General features: G+C 40.2%; 1 protein-coding gene across 2 annotated transcripts in view; it reads right to left on the minus strand.

Annotated features, from left to right (window-relative positions):
- The window catches only part of VPS13C (vacuolar protein sorting 13 homolog C), a 193,033-nt gene that overhangs the window by 8,410 nt on the left and 166,577 nt on the right, over positions 1–18,046 (minus strand). Inside the window, exons 73-80 of one of the 2 annotated variants that reach the window (XM_075531423.1) lie at positions 16,776–16,857; positions 15,681–15,794; positions 14,841–14,916; positions 11,757–11,920; positions 10,423–10,468; positions 6,119–6,242; positions 5,345–5,459; positions 4,163–4,761 (exon numbers count right to left, since the gene is read on the minus strand). In XM_075531423.1, coding sequence (XP_075387538.1) covers positions 4,738–4,761; positions 5,345–5,459; positions 6,119–6,242; positions 10,423–10,468; positions 11,757–11,920; positions 14,841–14,916; positions 15,681–15,794; positions 16,776–16,857 — 745 coding nt within the window. In that variant the 3' untranslated portion in view covers positions 4,163–4,737. Of the gene's footprint in view, positions 1–4,162; positions 4,762–5,344; positions 5,460–6,118; positions 6,243–10,422; positions 10,469–11,756; positions 11,921–14,840; positions 14,917–15,680; positions 15,795–16,775; positions 16,858–18,046 lie in introns of those variants that run through there. The other variant, XM_075531422.1, reaches the window with a different exon arrangement.

Consider the following 18,046-nt stretch of genomic DNA (forward strand, 5'->3'; position numbering starts at 1 on the left):
CAGCTTTTTAAAAAGGGATCTATGGTCTCTCTCAAAGGTTGGGTACCATTGATTTTCAGAGAGGTCCGTACGACACACAAACTAAGAGTCCAGGAAAACTTATATTTACTGCTTTTGAAGACTTAGTTTTACAGATTAAACATGCAGGAGAAGCACATGTCTGTATGGAAATACATTGCTGACACAGAAAAAAAATGTAGTGACAGGATTAATGCAAACTAATTTCTCGATTTCAAAACAGCTGGCAGTGTTCATTGCTAAGGACATGTACATGCAAGTATAACGGGTTCACATTAAAACACATTTATTTTCCTTCTCAACTGCTTCAAAATGATTATGACTTACACTAGTCAATGCACTGACATTAAAAACAAAAGTATGATTCTATAAAGAATGCTGATGAAATGTTATACTGACTTTATAATGTGTGACTACAGATTAGGAGATAAAATACTTGAAAGGACAGAATCTAAGTACACTGAATAAATACCTAATAAATAAAGCCTTAAAATGTACAACCAAGAATACAATATCATTAAAAAGATCATAAGCAAGGAAAGCACAATTAAACATTATCAACTCAATGCCTAAGTGCACTTGGTCCCGTCATTCCTTTAGGATTACAGAAAGTCATCAGCGGGAAGGTAAGTCCCTGGGGAAGAATTGGAGTTTCATCTGCAGAATGAGCATCAGAGAGGAGTCCAGTTTGCACATCAATAGTCACATGTTTTATATTTTGGCTGTGTGAATTAGATAAAAAGCATTATTATTTATGCCTTACTTCTTCAAAGGGAAAAAAACGGGAAGCAAATCTAATTATTTGGAGGACTAATTTTCATCTCTGAAATTGAGCAGCAGTGATCAGGCCCCGCTCCATCGCCTGTGTGTTCTTGTGGACAGAGGACTGCACTTCCCAGCAGGGCTCCACTGGGCTCTTCCCAGGTCCTCCCTGGGCTCAGAAAAGAAGCTGGAGCATATCTGAATTGTTAAAATGTGAGTGAACCGTTTCTAACTGAAAGAGGAAAAATCATGAGTTGAAGCCCTACTAGAAACATGATGGCCCTCTTAAAAACAAGGGTAATGGATGTGTTGCATAGCAACCAAAGCTCTTGTCCGCTGAATTTCAAGCAATGCCAGAACGAACAGTGCTTCCTCCAGATGGGGGCCGATCCCCGAGCTTTAATGTGTCTCTCTCTGCCACCTAACACCCAATCCCACTGCCACTGAGTGGGTTTCAACCCATAGCAACCCAAAGGACAAAGGAGAGCTGCCGACTGGGGTTCCCGAGACTGTAAATTGTGGTGGAAGCAGGCAAGATCATCTTTCTTTTGCATGAAACACTATTTTTAAAAAGCTGATTTTCGGTGCTGCTAAAATACACTGTCTTCTGAGATTAAGACATTAAGGTCCTAGAAGAGTAGCCAAGATTAGTTACCAAAATATGCAAGATCACTCCCAGAATTCACATTTAATAACTTGGCAATATGTAGCAAAAGCTCTTAACTTAGTAATTCTATTTTCAATGTTTATCGTGCATTAGTAAAATAAGGGAAATAACTTTAATGCCAGCAATGAACAACTAATATGCCAACAAGGTTACCGCAATAGAGAGAAATGCAAGAATTAAGATTGTTAAGGAAGCTTAAAGAACACGTAAAATACTGAGAGTAGCAATACCAAGAGGGGGAGGGGAAGGTAGGGGGTGAAAGGGGGAACCAGTCACAATGATGTACATATAACCCCTTTCCAGGAAAATGGGTGAAGGGAGACAGCAGTCAGTATAAGACATGGGAAAAAAATTATAAATTATCAAGGGTTCACGAGGGAGGGAGGGAGAGAGGGGAGGAGGGAAATGAACTGATACCAAGGGTTCAAATAAAAAGAAAATGTTTTGAAAATGATGATGGCAACAAAAGTACTTGACACAGTGCATGTCTGCATAGATTGTGCGAGCCCCTGGTAAAATGATTTTTTTAAGAGTAATTATCTAGAAGAAAAGGGGTAATTCAAAACACCCACAAATAAACTATGTAGCATGCTCCCAAACCCAAGGTCTAGGAAAATACCATTTTGTAATGCAGTGCGTTCTTCATATTGAGGCGTGTTGTTGTAGTTGGTCCCTTAAGGATAGAAGTTTTTGGATGTACAAAGGGGGAAACATCCAACTGTCATATCAAACATATGTTATCCAACTAACTGGTTATAGCAAGGTCAATCATCCATGCCTAATCTTCCTGACCATGGGGGAAAAAAAACCCACAATTTCTCATTCATATGCAATCATTCTCCTTCCTCCAGTGGTCGAAGCAGTAAGTTAAAGTTTAAAAGTTTGTCTAATATCATAAAAAATCAGGCACAAAAAAACTGAAGATGACTATATAATTTGCTAACATACTAAAAGGTTTCCTATTAGTAGTGCTTTATGACATGTAGTTTTTAGAAATCACAGTCATATGGGAAGAGGTAACATTAACAGAGAAACAAAAAGTAAGAAGAAAAATTTAATGAGTTAACAGAGTTCTTAAAAATAGTCTTAATAAAATCTAAATCTATCCAGGAAAATTAAAAATCACTACATTTACCTAAGAAGGGACAGTAATTATTAGTGATGACTTAAGCAACATATTTAATTAGTTATTGTGCTTGAGCCTCACAGAAAATTTTATCTGTATGTGACAGTTTTGTAACCCTCAATTATCTAGGCACAAGAAAAGTTTGTCAATTACAGTTCCAGGCTGTCTTTGTATGTCACTCTTGCTTCAATTTATACTTTTCAAAAACTAGTTTTATATACGAGGGGATCCTCCGCCCCAGCCCCTCAAAATGGAATTGTGTTGGGAAGAGCATTGCTTCACATTTTTCCCACTAGGCGAGCATCCAGCAACTTCCTGTGAGTTAGTGCACCCAGTGGCATCGTCTGGGAAGGTTCTCTCTGGTCACAGTGAATTTTTTTGTAAAAGCAGTTTCACTCGAATCTCATTTTTTGTGATGGGTGATTTAAGAAACCAGCGTGCAGTTGTGAAATTTCGTTTCCTGCTCGGGAAAAAATGCTGCAGAAACTGTTGTGAAGCTGAATGCAGCTTACAAGGACAGCATTATGGGAAATATTCACTGTACAAGAGGTTTTCTCATTTCAAATAAAGTGAAATGTCAATTGATGACAAATTTCATTGTGGATGTCTATCAACTTACCAAACAGAAGAAAATGTCTACTCGTAGTGCATTTGGTCAGACTGCTAATCAAGTTTTCTATTTAGAGGTTCTGTATAGACTGTATAACAGTTTATGACAAAAAAAGGCCTGATTTGTGGCACACGGGGGACAGGTTTTGCCACCACAACCATGCATGCAGCCATCTCAGTGCACCACTTTGTGGCAAAAAAGAGCATGCCTTCTCTTGCTCCACACACCTGACCTCGCTCCATGTGACTTCTTTTTGCTTCAGCAAATAAAGAAGGATATGTAAGGACAGTGAATTGAAGCCGTACAAGACGTGAAGATAAAAATGAGGGAAGGGCTGTCAGCCATGCAAATAGGTGAGTCTGAAAAATGTTTCCAAGAATGGAACCACAGATTTGACAAATGTATTAAGTGTAATGGAGAGTGCTTTGATGGTGATAAGGTTGTTTTGTAAAAACAAAAACCTTAAATATCTAGCTTTGGGGGGGAAAGTCCAGTTTTCTTGGTGTACCCCTAGTATAATACAAATTAACAGAAAAGCAGGAAATTTGCTAACTAAATACTTAAATACTGCTAAGACAAATGAAACACTCCTATCTTGTACTAAAAAATATATAACCATCACTTATCATTTTAAAAATCAACTATGGGAACATTAGTATCAAAATGATAATTTAGTCTTTTTTTCTCATTAAGATAATGAATCCTTTGTCTTGACTTAAAAGCAATTTTTGTTGACTTATAAAAACGATGTCTAAATATGCAAGTATCACATAAGTAATTTCCCTGATAACATGTTCAACTTCTATTTATACTAATCAAATCTTAACAATCATGAAATAAATATAATCAACAAGGAGATTCAATTTTTCTCAAGCATAAATACTAAAAACTGGGACTGATGCAGTATAACATAACTATAAAATGATTGCTGTTTATTTAGCAAGAACACTGAGCATTTAAAACAACAACAAAAAAGAGAGCAGGGAAATATTCTCAAAATTCATGTACCAACTTTTCTCTGAGGCCTAATTACAGATCCAACATCGATGATATTTTCTACTACAGGCCCAAGTCTCGTAAGTTCAATAAATTAAGATGGTTTATGAAACAACAAGCTATGGGATTCCATCAGTAGGATTCACAAACATAAGGGCCACAGTCACTAGATTTGAACATAATTGCCCCCTTTTAAAAAACATTTTACCTGAAATTCACATGATTATCATAAGAAAAGATTTAAAATTTTTAAATGATAACAAAACATGTGCTTCTAGAGCTCAATAAAGTCTTTCAAGCCACTCAATGGAGACGAGAGCTGCTTCCCAAATCTTTAATCTTTATGTTGATGTCTTATTCCTGTACAGAATTACCAGGAATGCCACCGGCTTTATTCCTAGTTGAGCCCCTACTAACAGAAGAGTCCGATGAAGGTGAGACTTGTTTATATACATATATATAAAATTGACCCTCAACCCACGTAATTCAAAGTCAACTAATAACCACAGTTTTGTTTTGATTTTTAAGGATGAAATCAAGTAGTAGTATAAGAAACATTTACTCCTGTATTTCCAGTTCTTGCTGTGTAGGCAGAAAAAGAAAGAAAATAAAGTTAGAAGCATGCAGAAAGATAAAATATAATCACATATAATAAAATCCAAAGGCTAAGAACAATGAAGAATCAATCACTTTATTTAAAAATCGAAGTATGAAAATATGAATAAACTTCTTTTGGAAGAAAGTCTGTCATGGAGGGAGAACAGTGATTTATAAACATATACATATCAATTAAATGCAGTAAAGTTAAATCTAAAAGATATGAAAAAAATCTTTTTTAAAAATTAAAGTTTAAAAATATAGAAATAAACTAATTCGGTGTCAGGAAAATGCCAGCGATGCAGGGTTAACAGCAGTAACTAAATGAGCGACCATAGAAAGGGTCGTACAGCCCACAGCTCTTCTATGATCGTCCTTTCTGTGCCAACACACTTTGTTCTTGAGAAAACGAAAAGCCATGGTCATTTCCCATATTATGCTGCAACAAAACCAGATATTCAAATCCTGACCTACAAACCGTGTTCCCAGTGCATGCCCCATGAAGTCCATGAATTAGGAACTCAGAAATAATAAAATCCTGGTCGTGACCATAAAGAATAAAACTTACCTCAAATAATTCAGAGCCCTCAGATTCCTGCCTGTCATATGGCCGAATGATGCCATCTTCGTGAATCAGGCGAGGGGGGCGGAGGCTGGACACCTCCTCAGTTGATTCTGCTGCCCTACACAAGGCAAAGAATATAACAAAATATGTCAGAACCTTTCAAAATGGTACGCACGTATACATTGATTAAACTGTGTTACATCTCACGAGGCACCAGGACTTGAGAAAGCAATCAAAGTAACTTAAAATAGCTTGATCAAAATGATGCAACAGATATTATAAACAAATCCGTTCAACTCCCCCACACCAGCACTTTTTTTTTTCCTTAAGAAAATATCCAAAAAAAATTACAAGCAGATAGAAGGCTGTCTTAGTGAGCGCCTAGTGTGGGCGCTCAGCTGAAACTCGCTGGTGCTTGAAACACTGGTGTCGCAGCTCGAGCTGCATACGAGCGATGCTATGGGGTCACTGACGATTCGAAGGCCACTCACAGCACCAAGCAACAACCACAACGACAACAGGTGGTCTGCTCCTTGCGTCCGTGATGTTCTGCACAGTGCCTGGCAAGTAATAGGTACCAGAAAACATGTGCCGAACGAATGAAAAATCAAACCATAAAAAAGGCCTCGCCCGTTCTGGTGGCACTCCACCCTGTGAACCTCATTGCCGTCCGTCAATCGTTAAGATCCTTACAGGCAAAGGAGTTGACCTACTGTGTGTCCTCAGCGAGAACGAGCACACAGACACAGACCTTATGCGTAGTATGGACTCAATTACCTCTGGATTCCTTGGAAGGTGCTGCTAGCCATATCTATAATTCCCCCCGTCGGACGAGCCACGGCACCTACAAGCCCTTTGCCAATTCCTTTAAAGAATCCAGCAGCTCCCTCTTTTTTGGCACCTTTACAAAGGCAAATACAATGAATAAATAAAGACATATTTGACAGTAAGTCAGATGAATGCAACAAACACCTGAGCCAGGTACTGCGCTGTTTGACCCAGGTGGCTTCTGGGCTTTGGTTTTCTAAAGTTGAATTTAGCCCTAGCATAGGAAGACATGAGCTCTCAAAGCATGGGCCCTATTAGAAAAGCAAATTACTAGGCTCCACCTCAGACCTACTGAATCAGAAACTGTGGAGAGACCCAGCACCCATGTCTTAACAAACACTCCCAGAAATCTTGAGGCTGTATAAATCAGTAGCTGTGAGTGGAAACTGTGTACATTAAATGGTTTTTAGTATGTGCGGTGTTACAGTACAAGCAACCATTTCTGAAAGTGCTCCTGAGCAATCACTGACTTCCCCCATCTCTCTCTACACCAGTCCTAAGCATCTAACTACCCTTCTTCCATCTTTCGTAGCCTGCCTTCTCTCTAGAGAGTCTGGATGAATTCTGGACAGTTCATACAAATGTCTTTGCAAAAAAACCCAAAAATTATCACTATGTTTTTAAGGTACATCCATTTAGTGAACGTATCAGCACTTCAGTTCCTATTTATGGCCGAATAATATTCTACTGCATGCCTAGATAACCATCTACTTAACTACTCACCAAGAGATGGGCATTTGGGTTCTTCCCAGTTTTTCAATTGTAAGAAGAATACTGCTCTGAGCATGCATGTAAAGGTTTTCTGTGTAACTATGCTTTCATTTCTATAGGAAGCATATCTAAGAGCAGGGTTTCTGTTGACATAAAGGTACTTTATGCACACCTCCTGAAGAATTGCCAGCTTGTTTTACAAAGTGTTACATCATTTTACATTTCCATCAGCAGTGTGTAAGTTTCACCGCTTCCACATGCCACTGAACCATCCTGACTGTTGACATCTAGTCCTCTCTAACTCATGTAGCCGTCTGAACCGCTGCCCAGGCCTGCTTCATTCCCCAGTCGTTGATCTGCTGGAGTCCATGGCTGCAGCCCCTGTGCCAATCCATCTTTCGGGGTGTCTTCTTCTTTTCCACTGACCTTCTATTTTGCCAAGCCTAATGCCTTCCCTCCGGGGCCAGTTCCTCCTTTGGAGAACATGTCAAAGTTTTTGAGATAAAGTGTTAATAGCCTCAGTCTATTTTTTAATTGGCTCCTTGGGGACACGGCAGGGAAGGTTGGGAAATGAGGAGCTAACAAGGATGAGTTCAAGACTGAAGAAAGTGTTCTAAAACGGATTCTGGTGGTGATTGTCCAGCTCTGCATGTGACTGGACTACTGGACTGCATGATATGCAAATGATATACCAGTAAAACTGTTGAAAATAAAGTGAATGAAAGAAATAACCATGTAAATGCTAAAGAGATTTCAAAGGGTGTCCTCCCTCAGTACCCTTGGGTCTTGATTGCGTAGGCTCATGCTGAGCCGGCTGACTGTTGAGCAGTGCTTCCTGATACAGTAACCCTGGCATCTGTCCCCTTCCGTCTCCCTTTGATGCTTTCTGCACCAGTCAATACTTTCCTCATGGAATCCTTCAATATTACAATCAACACTTGAATGTTTACTTCAGCTTGAGAAATGGCAAATGCGCTTTTACCTTCTGCTTTTCTAAGTCCACGTGTCTGCACAATTTGTTACAATACTTTACTTTGCCTTCTCAAGACACCCTTTGAGCAAGGAACCATTACTCCAGTTACCATCTCCACAGCTTCACCTAGCCTCGGTTTCCGATACAGAAAACCATTCTTAAGCTGATGCCAGGGGCTTGGGTGGAGAGCAAATGTTTGGAGAATGATGAGGGCAATGAATGTACAAAGGGGCTTTACACAATTGATGTATGCATGGATTGTGATAAGAGTTGTATGAGCCCCTAATAAGATGTTTTAAAGAAATAAATAAATGGAAAAAAGGAAACCATATATATTTTTAAAACTTAATAAAACAGATAAAAACATCAATCAAAAAAGTAGAAAATATTAAAAACTAGAACAAATTTAAATGTATCATAGGGAGATCAAATGATAGAGTGCTACAACTTAACCTAACTACATCTTCAACAATCCACTTCCTAACGCAGTCTGCATGTTGGCGAGACTATTCGCACCCCTGATCCATGGTCGGAGGGATTCACCAGGGTCCTCATCCACGTGTATTTTCTCTTCATTTTTTTTAACTGAAACAGCTGTAAAGTGAATCAATCAAAGGGGTAATCAAATGATACTACCTTTGTCTGCCATAATCAAGTTTATAATGCTCTGTCTGAAAACAGGGCAATTCACATCCCTCAGCTATGCTCAGAGGGGATTTTCCTGAGACTTCAAGCATGTGTGGACCCTGCAAATGGATTCTGGGCTTCCACTGTCATCCATCACAGCCTTCTGCAAACCAGGTATTCCCAATTTAAGCTCTGGTAGCTTCTACATGTTTAAGAACAAGCTTCATAGTCTCTTAGGGCATCCAAGATGGTCTTATCTTTCTTTACTGTATTTTAAATTTTTCTTTCTGCATGTTTGCTGTCTTCTTACAACTTGTCTGATCTTCCGTCATTAGTGTTCCATGTGTCAAATGTAATATTGGCATGGTCTCTAAATTCAGATGGGATAAGCTCATGGTCATATTTTGTCTCTCATATACATAGTTTAATTTTCTTCAGCTTCATCTTGAACTTTCATATGAGTAAAATTGATGATTTGTTCCACAAATGGCCCCTACCTTTTTTCTAACTGACAGTATTTTTTTCCCCAAAGTCTCTTTCCACAAAAATCTTTTAAGTATTTCATCCAGTGAGGTCGTGTAAAATCTCATTTATAATGGTGAAATAGCAGTAATCTCAGTGAGTAAATCATATAATCTACAGCATCAGTTCTATAAACATAGGCCATATTTTCTGACTATCAATTCCTTTCTGTCTCCAACTTCTGCATCCCAATCACCAGAAATTTATCTAGGCATTCTGATAGCATGTTTGATCAATTCCAGGCTACAACAGTTGGTGAAAGATCTCCCATTCCATCATCTTTTGACATTTGTGGCTGCTTAAATCTTAATAGTGGTATTAACTAGTCTTCCATGTAGATGTGTGCACATAATCGCGGACAGCGCTTCCCTTCAGGATGTGTTTGTTTGGTGTATCATATAGGAAGGTTTTCGTTAACTCAAAGTTGTAAAGATTTAACCCTACATTGTAGTCTAGGAATTACATACTTTCAAGTTCCTACATTAAGTTTATAACCCATTTGATTAAATTCTGAGAACAGTGTGAGGAAGGTATCTATCTTCCTGCCTTGACATGTGGGTACCCAGGTGTCTGAGCACGATTTCCTATGTGAAGTATCTTAGCATCAACTGACCGAACACATGAGGGCCCATTTCTAAACTTGCCTTCCATTCCACTGGCTTGGGAGTCTGCTCCTACCCCTGCACTGAGTGATCTTGATCACAGGAGTTCCGCAGTGTGTTTTGAAATTGGGAAATGTGAGCTCTCCACTTTAGTTCATTTTCATGACTGTTTTGACTATTTGGGCTACTCTGAAACTCCATATGAATTTTTGAATCACCTTACACATTTCTACAAAGAAGGGAGGTAAGATTTTACTACGGAAATTTAAAACGAGGCTATTTAAAAATAAATTTTTAAATGAGTCAATTGCTTGTAAGGGCTAAAGAACCTAGCACATTCCCACATGCCTGATGAAAACAGCACGGGAAGTCTGGGTCATAATTTACCACTTAAGGGTGTAGGGTGACGTCGGACAGTGTAAGATATGACATAATAATAATAATTTATCAATTATCAAGAGTTCATGAGGGAGGAGGGGGGGAGGGAGTGGGGAGGGAGGGGAAAATGAGGAGGGCTCATGTAGAAGGCAAATGTTTTGAGAATGATGATGGCAACCTATGTACAAATGTGATTGACACAAATGGATGTCTGTATGGATTGTGATAAGAGTTGTATGAGCCACCAATACAATGAATGTTAAAAAAAAGAATAAAAAAGTACCACTTGATCTTTGTATATTCATTACATAATAAATTTGTGACTATGAATATCAAAGTCAGTTAGTAAGTCTCTTAATCAATAATCTAGCAACGACACTGACTGGTAAACCCCCATGCATCCGCCCTTCAGATCTACACAGGAATGAGCGCCCGCTTACCTTCCACGGGTTTTGTTATTATTCCAGTCACTCCTCCAAACACTCCCTGGAAGAGAAGTCAGTCATAAAGCGCATCTGAACGCGCGGTGCTTCACGTGAAGCCCACCACTAGAGGTCTCTATCGACGTAGCAAAGATAACTTGAAGGACAAATAAAATTCAGAACTCATTTCATAACATGAACAACATGCACTGTGGTTCCAAAAGGACTATGTCACGGCACATTTTAAATGAGCTTCCCTTGTAGGAGTAAAATTTTCTATGAGAAAGAACAAGAAAGTACTTGAAAAGATTTTAAATTTGTATCTGGCACTGATCAGCTATGGAACCGTGATCGATTCAATTGGTTATTTTATGGCTTCTACGTGAATGAAACGAGTCACGTCAAATAATATTTAAAATTTAATTGTGAGACTTAAAAAGGCTAATTTGCAGTTTGTGGAAGTGGAAGGACCCTCCCAAGCACAGCAAAGTGCTTCAGAGGATGTGAGCTACATGTCACACACACAGTAGGAGTAGTGTGCTCAAATTATGTCCAAAATTAAAGCCTCAATTAAAGCCTTAATGACTGTCCAAGTAAGCATAACTACTAAAACTCACTGCTATCACATCAATCCCGACCCAGAGACCCCAGGCCAGAGAAGAAGTGCCCTTGTGGTTTTCCTAGTCTGTAAATTTCTACAGGCATAGAACGCCTCACCTTTCTCCCACACAGAGGCTGGTGCTTTCAAACTGCTGGTCTTGGGTTTAGCAGCACACATCACAACCCACCAGGTTCTATAGCTTCCCTGACATAAATGTATACAAAAATAACTGAAAGGTACAGACTGAACTGAAAAAGCTTAGATACCACGGAGAAGAGATGGAGAAACAACAAAAGACCGTTTAAGCTTTAGCTGTCATGTTTTAGTTATGTACAAGGAGAAGAGTATTCATACTTCATTTGTGTGTTAAGGTGCTGAAAAGTAATGGAAGACAGTGCCTGGTTTGCAACACTTAACTTGTACGCACCTCTTCTGTCCGAATGGCCTAACGAGGAGGAGCTGACGCACCCTCAACCCCCAGTTCCAAACACTGAGCACACTCTCAGCCTCTTACTTCTCCTGCTTCCACCCTAATGTTACCTGCCACCGCTACAGTGTCACTCCAGTTCACGTGCCAAACAAGGTCCGGGAATTTTGGAAATAGATCTAGTGGTAAAACTTAACAGAAACCCCATAAGGCATCCTTAACAACCCTGGAGTCACATATGGTGGCTCCGATTTTGAACCAGCAGCCAGAGAACACACTTCAAAACATATAAAAGCTGAGCATTTCATGAAGCAGGTGACTTACTTGCAGCAGGCCCTTTCCTCCTCTGGCTAGGCTGTCTCCGAAATCTTTAGGCTGTCGGCCCATTTCTTCTCTCCTTTTTTGCTGATATTCCTTGTCCATTGTGATTGCTGCCAACCCTTTTCCAACAGAGCCGGTGATTCTCGAGACCACGCCTGCGGCACCACCTGCCAAAGGCCCAGATAAGCCACACACTGTTTCTTGAAAGCAATGATCACAACACACAGTGTACAACTAAAGCTACGGCTATTGTTGGGAGCACCGCTTCCATTCTGACTCACAGTGACCTCATGCACTAGAACTCTACTGCCTGAGCCTGCTTTCTTGGCTGAAGTCTTTTGTAATGGAAGCCAATGGACCAAATTCAAACCCACTGCCATACAGGGTCTCCACAGTTGTGGAACTTTACGAAAAGAGACATCCTCATCTCTCTCTTGCAGAGTGGCTGGTGGATTTTAACCACAGAACTTGAAGGTAGGAGCCCCAAACCTAGCCCACAGTGCCACCAAGATGCCTTATGGAAGCAGACAACCAGTCTATCTCCCACAGAGGCTGCACAATTTTAATTGCCAACCTTTTCATTAATGGCCACAAGGGTTTCTTGCTTTAAACTAACATATGTATAAAATTCTCTCTTATACATAAAAAATCCAGAAATGTGGTCTTCCGAATTCCCAATGCTCCTCAAAGGCAAGGATGGTGAGACATTGTTTCACGTACTTTGGACATGTACGTAATCAGGAAAGATCAGTTCCTGGAAAATGACATCATGTTTGGTAAAGTAGCGGGGCAGCAAAAAAGAGGCAGACCCTACAGCGACAACACCAGAGGCACAGTGTGGGAATTCCACCCGATCTGATCTCACCACACCGAGGCAAAACACTAAGGGCATGCAACAGAACAGCAAGGAGAACAGAGCAATGAAGTCCCCAGGGAGTACCAAAAATTAACGTTGGGGCCATGCCTTGGCACCCCATCAGACTCCACCGGAAACCACTCCTAAAGGCCAACAAACAGTCCTTGAACTAACTACAGGCCTTTCTTTTTCATTGTTGTCGTTTCGTCATTGGTTTTTTGTTGTTGTTGTTGTTTTATTTTCAATTGTTGCTTTGTTTCGCTCTGTCTTATTTTTGTGCGTGTTATTATCTCAACAGGTCTGTCTAAATAAGATAGGCTGGAAGAACAATCTGGAGGAGAGAACAATGGGACCAATGGTTCCAGGGGGACATGGTAGAGGGGGAGGTGAGGGGGAAAGAAGTGATGTTAACAAACCCAAGGACAAGGGAACAGCAAGTGATCCAAGTCAGTGGTGAGGAGGGTGTAGGAGCCCTGGTAGGCCATGACCAAGGGTAATGTAACCAAGAGGAATTACTGACACACCAATGAAGGCTGAGTGTGATAGTGGGACAAGAGGAAAGAGCAAGGAGGCACAGGGCATTTATAGAGGTCTAAACAAAGCCATGCACGTATGTAAATATATTTATATATCAGGATGGGGAAATAAATCTATGTGTTTATATTTATAGATTTAGTGTTCCGGTAGCTGATGGACATAGGGCCTCTGCTCAAGTACTGCCTCAATGCAAGAACACTTTGATCTATTAAATTGGCATTCCATAATGCTCACCTTCCAGACATGATCCCTGAAAACAAATGGGTCCATAAGCAAATGTGGTGAAGAAAGCTGATGGTGCCCGGCCATCAAAAGATATAGTCTGGGGTCTTAAAAGACTTGAAGGTAAACTAGTGCCATCTAGCTCAGAAGCAACAAAACCTCTATGTGATCACAAGGTGCCAAAAGGATTGGTTATCAGGCATCAAAGAACAAAAAATCATATAATTGTGTGCTTACCTCCCTGATATGATTGCTGAAGACAAATGGGTGCATAAGCAAATGTGTTGAAGAAAACTGATGGTACATAGCTATCAATAGATATAGCATCTGGGGTCTTAATGGCTTGAAGGTAAACAAGCGGCCATCTAACTCAGAAGCAACAAAAGCCAACATGGAAGAAGCACACCAGTCTGTGTGATCATGAGGTGTTGAAGGTATCATGTATCAGGCATCAAAGAACAAAAAAATCAAATCATTGTGGACGAGGGGGAGTGCAGATTGGGGACCCAACACACATCTGCAGGCAACTGGACATCCCCTTACAGAAAGATTGTGGGGAGGAGACAAGTCAGTCAGGGTGCAGGGTATCAATGATGAAACACACAACTTTCCTCTAGTTCCTAAATGCTTCCTTCTCCCCCACTATCATGATCCCAATTCTAACTTACAAATCTGTCTAGACCAGAGGATGTACACTGGTACAGATGGGAACTGGAAACACAGGGAATCCAGGCCGGATGATCCCTTAGGACCAGGGGTGAGAGTGGCAATACTGGGAGGGTGGAGGGAGGGTGGGGTAGAAAGGGGAAACCGATCACAAGGCTCTACATATAACCTCCTTGCTGGGGGACGGAAAACAGAAAAGTGGGTGAAGGGAGATGTCAAACAGCGTCAGCGATGACAAAATAATAATTTCTAGATTATCAAGGGTTCATGGGGGCGGGGGGAGCAGGGAGGGAGGAAATAATGAGCAGCTGATGCCAGAGGCTTAAGTAGAGGGCAACGAATGTACAGATGTGCTTAACATGATGGAGGGATGTATGGATTGTGATCAGAGTCGTGTGAGCCGCAATAAAAGGATTAAGGAAACGAGGCAGGCCCTTGGTGGGAGGCGCTGACACCGCCGCGGCTGCAGCACTGGGCTCCGCAGAAGGACAGCGGGGAGGACGGCGTGGGGCCAGGCAGGGTGCCAGAGGGCTGCTGTGAGTCAGAACCAACTCGATACCATCTACCAGCAAACTCATTTCTCAATTACCGAGGAGAACTAAATGATCTAAAGTGCATTAACTCAGCGCTACAAAGACTTTAAAAAAAAAGTGAAGGGTCAGTGCTACAAGTCTTTTATAAGTGTTTTTATAAAATTGATCCGGTTTATGAATTGTAAGCATGTTTTTATAAGCAATATACTTTGTAGTAACTATAATGAAATACATAAATATATATACTTACACACGCAAGTATGTGATACAAACCTACTGTGTGTCCAAAGAGACTTCTTACTCCAATCACTAAACCCTCAGCAAATTCTTCAGGGCCCTGAACAGCACCCTGGCATTACCAAAAAGAAAAGGGGCGGGGGCTTTATAAGGATATGTCTTTAAAGTTTAAATACATCTGAGCCTTTTAAACTAATATTTCAGGTTTCCACGATGAAGAATCTGTAATTAAACTCCCTAACATTGAGATGACATCATTTTTACCCATTACTCTCAAAAACGGAAGCCATATCTATTGATTATAATTGAGGGCACTTTCACTCCACGTGATCTCAACACGGTCTCTAAGAAGCAAAACCAAGTAGATGACAATCACTGGTTTGCATCACTGGCTGTGGCTGAGCTCTTACAACCACGTCCTGTCAGACGTGTGCAGCCAGCCCCACTGGTGGCAAAGCTGAGAGTACAGCGCGGCCTTTCTCCTGCGCTCTCTCGTTCCCATCCATTCTCTCTCCTTGGGCGTTCTACAGCCACCACACTTGGGCATTGAACGTTAAGGCTTAAATATGAAACAAAGCCAGTAATCTTCTAGTGCTCCATGAATCTTCTCCTTGGTGGTGAAACAATCTGAAATTGTCTTATGCTATCTCATATCCCAAACATTCTCACAACGACATGAAATCCTGGGCAACATGGGCATGTGTTATGGCCTGGATAGCTCAACTAATCTGAAAACAGCCTTTCAGTGGCACCCCAATGTGTTTTTTGAACATTATTCAATTCCTAGGCAGATACAATTAAAATGCACATTATAATTAGCTTATAAAGACATAAACACCCATTTTTCTATACCTATGCTTTAAAAAAGAGGAATACCTGAAAGGGCTCATAGAATAAAGCTTCAACTCCTTCAGAAAGCCCTCTAATTAATCCATACGGGTTTCCAAGCACATCTAAACCCAGCACAAGGACATACATCTGTTTCAAGAACTAAAAGAAAGAAGAAATAAATAAATTAAGTCCTTTGTGACGCTTCTGGGATGCAAAACGGAGGTGGGGGAGGGAAGGTGACTCCATGAGGCCTGTGGTAAAGGAAAGCAGAATATGGTACCAGCCATCGTGTCCACTAACAATTCTGAGGACGGCTAGGGCTGGGCAGTGCTTCCTCTGCTGTACACAGGGTCGCCACGAGTCGGAACCGACTAACAACAACATGCTAAATTTCTGCATGGCGTTTGAGACACAGGTCTGCCATGGACCAGATATATGACCTTGGAAAATCACTTTGTTTCAATAGGTCTGTTTTCTCACTTATAAAATGGGAGCTTACATTGATCTTGCATGATCAACAATCTATATTACACAAATGCATAATTCAATCATTGCTATTTATAGTTTTACCTTAGCTTCACTATTCAATTACATAGGGGATAAGTAGCAACTGAACCAAGGGAAAACAGATCAATATTTGAACATGTAATAACCATAATGTCTCTATCCATCATAGGAAGATCTTTCATCAAAGGAAGCAAAGCAAGCTTATCACCCTGAATTCTAGGACACAGTAATGGCCCCCATGGGGCCTTTAACAACTATGACGTCATTCTGTGACATCTGAACCACAGAGCAACCTGGCTTAGACTTCCTCTCAGGGATCCACTAGATTGTCTTTAGAAACCACCCTCACTGAATAAGCAAGCTGCAATGAGCTCCAATCTAAATCACTATTCTTTTCGAAAGTGGTCACCACACGAAGGGACGGCCCTGGAGGAAAAATGTTCAAGGTGTTTATCAGGATAAATAAGTAAAAAGCGGTATGGAGTTCATCATTCCAGAAAAGTACTAGGCAAGGAGATTGCTAACTGAGGCAATTCAGGCAGATTTACCACACCCTGTGCAAGCTCATAGCAACATCTTATGCAGGAATTTTAAGAAGCACGTTCTTTAAGAGCTACTGTAAGAGGGGATTACCTGTTCAGTGTAATGTCGAACAACACTCCAAATGAGCTGGTCTCTCTTGTAAAACTGATAGCGAATTTCATAATAAGCAAGTCTGAGAAGAGAAAAAGAAAATTTTCACAGGAACTAAAATTATGTTCTGAAAAGGTAATACTTAACATAAAATGAATCACAGCTAATTCTTTCACAAGTAATTTTACACATATGCCACAAACAATTGAGGACTGATAGTGTACTATGATACACAAACCATCATTATAAACATAGGACATTTGCTATAAATCTTAAACTAATATGAGCAGCAAGGCTTTAAAAAGTCATCCGTAATCTACCACACCCTGTGGATTTTTTTCATCTTTTCCTACTATTGATTTGCTTCTCCTTGCAATTGTGAATTATTGAAAACATTCTGTATTGCCACTTCCATATTCAGCACTGTGGATAAGTATTTCTCCGTGTTATTTAAATTCTATATAACTGTTTCTAGTGGTGAACAACATTCTACCAGATGGGCATTTTCATAATGTACAGAGGTCCAATTTCTGGTTCAGTAATTACTGTTCCCTATGCATCTTCTTATAAGAACCTCTGAGGCACAGTGGGGTCTGTGTCAGGGTGCTGTGCACAAACAGTTGAACCCCACCCATCAGAGAAAGATGAGACCTTCTGCTTCAGCAAATACTTACAGCCTCAAAAACCCAGACAGGGACAGTCCTACTCTGTCCTGCACACGGTGGCTATGCGTCAGGATGGGCCGGATGGCAGTGAATTTGGCTTTGGGGTGTATCTTGTGGTCTTTTGTGATTCAAGATAGTTTCTGGACTGAAATCTCAACACAGGATTACTGAGGCAAAGAGTACAAAAATATTTAAAACTCTTTATTCAGTTTCTACTTAACCTAATCATAAACAGCAAAAAGAGGGGGGGTCCATTTCTCAAACTCATTCTTCTCTAGTGTTAGAAGTGCGTATCTAGTATCTATATTGGAGACTTCAACAAGTTTGTAGAAAATGAAATTAAAAGACAGTTAATTTTTTTTCACATTTTTAAAGCACATTTTCTCCTGTGTAAATTATCACTGTCTTCTGGCCATTATTGCTGTTGAAATCTTGAAGTTTTAAAAATTAATATAAAAACCATGAAATGTTCTCTGTCATGTTCATCCTTACATTTCCCCATTCTTTTTCTATGATTGTTTATAATATTTTGTTATAGTGCCTAATCTTTACATGATCAAATTTATTATTTCCCATTGGGATTTTTTTCCATTGCTTTCTTTTATG

Source organism: Tenrec ecaudatus, chromosome 14 (genome assembly GCF_050624435.1).
Source record: "Tenrec ecaudatus isolate mTenEca1 chromosome 14, mTenEca1.hap1, whole genome shotgun sequence".
Taxonomy (NCBI): domain Eukaryota; kingdom Metazoa; phylum Chordata; class Mammalia; order Afrosoricida; family Tenrecidae; genus Tenrec; species Tenrec ecaudatus.